The sequence below is a fragment of the Montipora capricornis genome, chromosome 10, assembly GCF_036669925.1.
Source record: "Montipora capricornis isolate CH-2021 chromosome 10, ASM3666992v2, whole genome shotgun sequence".
Taxonomy (NCBI): domain Eukaryota; kingdom Metazoa; phylum Cnidaria; class Anthozoa; order Scleractinia; family Acroporidae; genus Montipora; species Montipora capricornis.
Genome location: NC_090892.1, coordinates 2,218,001 through 2,220,500, shown reverse-complemented (window position 1 = coordinate 2,220,500; position 2,500 = coordinate 2,218,001). Strand labels below are relative to the sequence as shown.

The 2,500-nt window shown below is 40.0% G+C and overlaps 1 protein-coding gene across 1 annotated transcript in view; it reads left to right on the top strand.

Moving 5' to 3' along the window:
• Positions 1 to 542: 542 nt before the first annotated feature.
• LOC138019677 (transcription factor HES-4-like) overlaps positions 543 to 2,500 on the top strand; it is a 2,846-nt gene continuing 888 nt past the window's right edge. Inside the window, exons 1-4 of the mRNA XM_068866540.1 lie at positions 543 to 928; positions 1,013 to 1,108; positions 1,270 to 1,357; positions 1,499 to 2,500. The exon at positions 1,499 to 2,500 is cut by the window's right edge and continues 888 nt beyond it. Of these exons, the coding sequence (XP_068722641.1) occupies positions 878 to 928; positions 1,013 to 1,108; positions 1,270 to 1,357; positions 1,499 to 2,025 (762 nt within the window). The 5' untranslated portion in view covers positions 543 to 877 and the 3' untranslated portion in view covers positions 2,026 to 2,500. The remainder of the gene's footprint in view (positions 929 to 1,012; positions 1,109 to 1,269; positions 1,358 to 1,498) is intronic.

Here is a 2,500-nt window from a genome sequence, read left to right as displayed (position 1 = left end):
ATATCACGAGTGCTTGTCATGTCCACTTACACTACACAAATGTTTAACATTCCGTACTAAAATGCTCGCAACTCCGAAAGTACTTTGTTTTCAATGTCACGATTGCGGAAAAACCTGAGATCCGGCAGCAATATCTGGTCGCAAAGCAAAAATGATTGCTGTCGGCTCCAATTTCTTCTCGTTTGGAAATGTTCTTTTCTCTCTTTGGAGCAGCACAAGCTAAGTTCTAAATTCCTTGTTGTTTCGAAACGAACGATAGCTATTTCGTTTATTTGAGAATAAACTTAGCCACCTCGTCTGACCGTGGGAAAATTTCAGGTTCTTTTGTTTCGCTCGACGCTGGGCACCTCACAAGTGAACTTAATCGAGTGCGAATGAAGGCAACATAATGCCTCGGCACGTGCAGGAATAAACATTTATTGTTCTTTCTGAACGTTTACTTTAAACATGCCTATTAGTATTGTTATGTTTGATGTTTGAGCCAATGAGCGTTAACCGTTCCCACGGACATGGCTTAAAAACTACAATAGGTTTGTCTGTTTTGGGTTAATGAAGTTTTAATAAGAAATTTTGAGTTCGCATGGATCATTGTGGAGCAACCACATAATTAGCTTCTAAACAACAGTTCGATTTCAGTTGCTTTGCATGCGATATTGCTATATATGAGCCAATCACCGTCTTGGGTTCTCACGCTTTGATAGCTGATGTTTATTTACAACGCATTTTCATTGGTCCTGGAGCAAAAAAAAATGTCTCTAGGATTTTCCCACAGCGAAAAATGAAAACTCACATCATGTAAGCACTTAGATTAAAGAGGGCACGAGAGAGGGAAGAAGCAAACTTAACAAGGCGTCCGCTTGGAGACCAAGACGAAAAAATGGTTCTTGAAAGTACCTCCGTAAACTCTACTCCCGATAACAGGCGAAAGGTAAAGTTTTGCAAACTTTCATAAAACTGACCAAATAATCTCCGATTAGCGCAATGTGAACATGACTTTATTTTCGCTTTTCAGTCTTCAAAACCTTTAATGGAAAAGCGGCGCCGAGCAAGGATTAATCAGAGCCTTAATGAGTTAAAAGACCTCATATTAGAAGCTATGAAAAAAGACGTAAGTTAAAAAGACACAACTTCTTAACAGCAGTGATGATAGTATGATTCCTGCCAACATGAAGACAATTGCTGTTAATCATCTGAATACAGATTTCAATTCCCTGCATTTTACTTATCGGGAAACAAGGTTGCTTCATTTGTTTTCATTTATGTTTTCAGACTTCCTGTTACTCTAAGCTAGAGAAAGCAGACATTTTAGAAATGACTGTGCGTTATTTGCGTTCCATGAGGAGTCAGAGTATCACAGGTTAGTGTGAAACGATCTTCCCAGCATACCTGCTAATAGACCAGAATCGTACAATACAGAGTTATGCACAATTACCATTGTACACTTGTTTACTACGAAGAGAAAACATGTACTCATACGTTACCTTGTTCTTTTCAACAGCGCGCATGAATGCTAATGATCCTAACACGATCGCTCGCTATCGAGCGGGATATAACGAATGTGCTAATGAAATGACGAGGTATCTGATGTCACTGGACGGTTTGGATACTCAAGCTCGCTCACGTTTGCTTGCACACCTCGCGTCCTTTTGTACACCTTGCAGTCCAGTAGTAAAACCAACACAATTAGCAACAGAAAACCTGCAGCAAATGCAACAACCTCAAGCAATCACCATACCAATGACGCAGCCACTAGGACCAGCAAGCTTTTCAACGAATCTAGTAACGAAGCACACAGAAATAAACCCTGGAAGTTTACTAAACGCTACACAATTTCAAATCGTTCCGGGACAATTAGCTAACGGAAAAATCGCCGCAGTCCTCTTACCAAGCCAAAATTCACCGCTAGCGATGGTGAACAGTCCTCAATTGATACCTGTTTTTAACAAGGCATTTGCACAAAGATATTGTGATCAGCCACAAGCTTTAAGACCAGCAGACAATGACCCGCTTTGGAGACCATGGTAAATTAAAAGAAATTCAAAACAAGCTTCTCTAATGTAATATGTGCTTAAAATAATTTTAAACTTGGATGCAGTGTAAAGGAAAGATGATAACTTGTAAATTTGTAAAAAATGGCCCAAATTATGCTTAAAGGGAGGATTTCCTGTCTCAGCGCATGGGCAAACTGTCCAGTCAGCCTATTTAATTTCATTCTTTATGAAACAATCGAAAGCGCTGATGCAGGAAACGGAAACAAATTTGGGCCTCAGTCATTCAGTGTATTTGCTATATAATTCTCTCGGTGATTAATGAACATCATCTGGTTCAGTAAGAAATCGTAAAGTTTACTACTGCTAGCGCCAAAGCTTGTACATGCGCAAAACCGTGAAACTGTCCTTTAAATTCAAGGTTGTACTAGGTTTTGCGCAATCTTGCCCCAGAACCTGCGTTGCCTTTATCCTGCGGAACAGGCAATGGTCGATACGTGAAGTACCAAGGG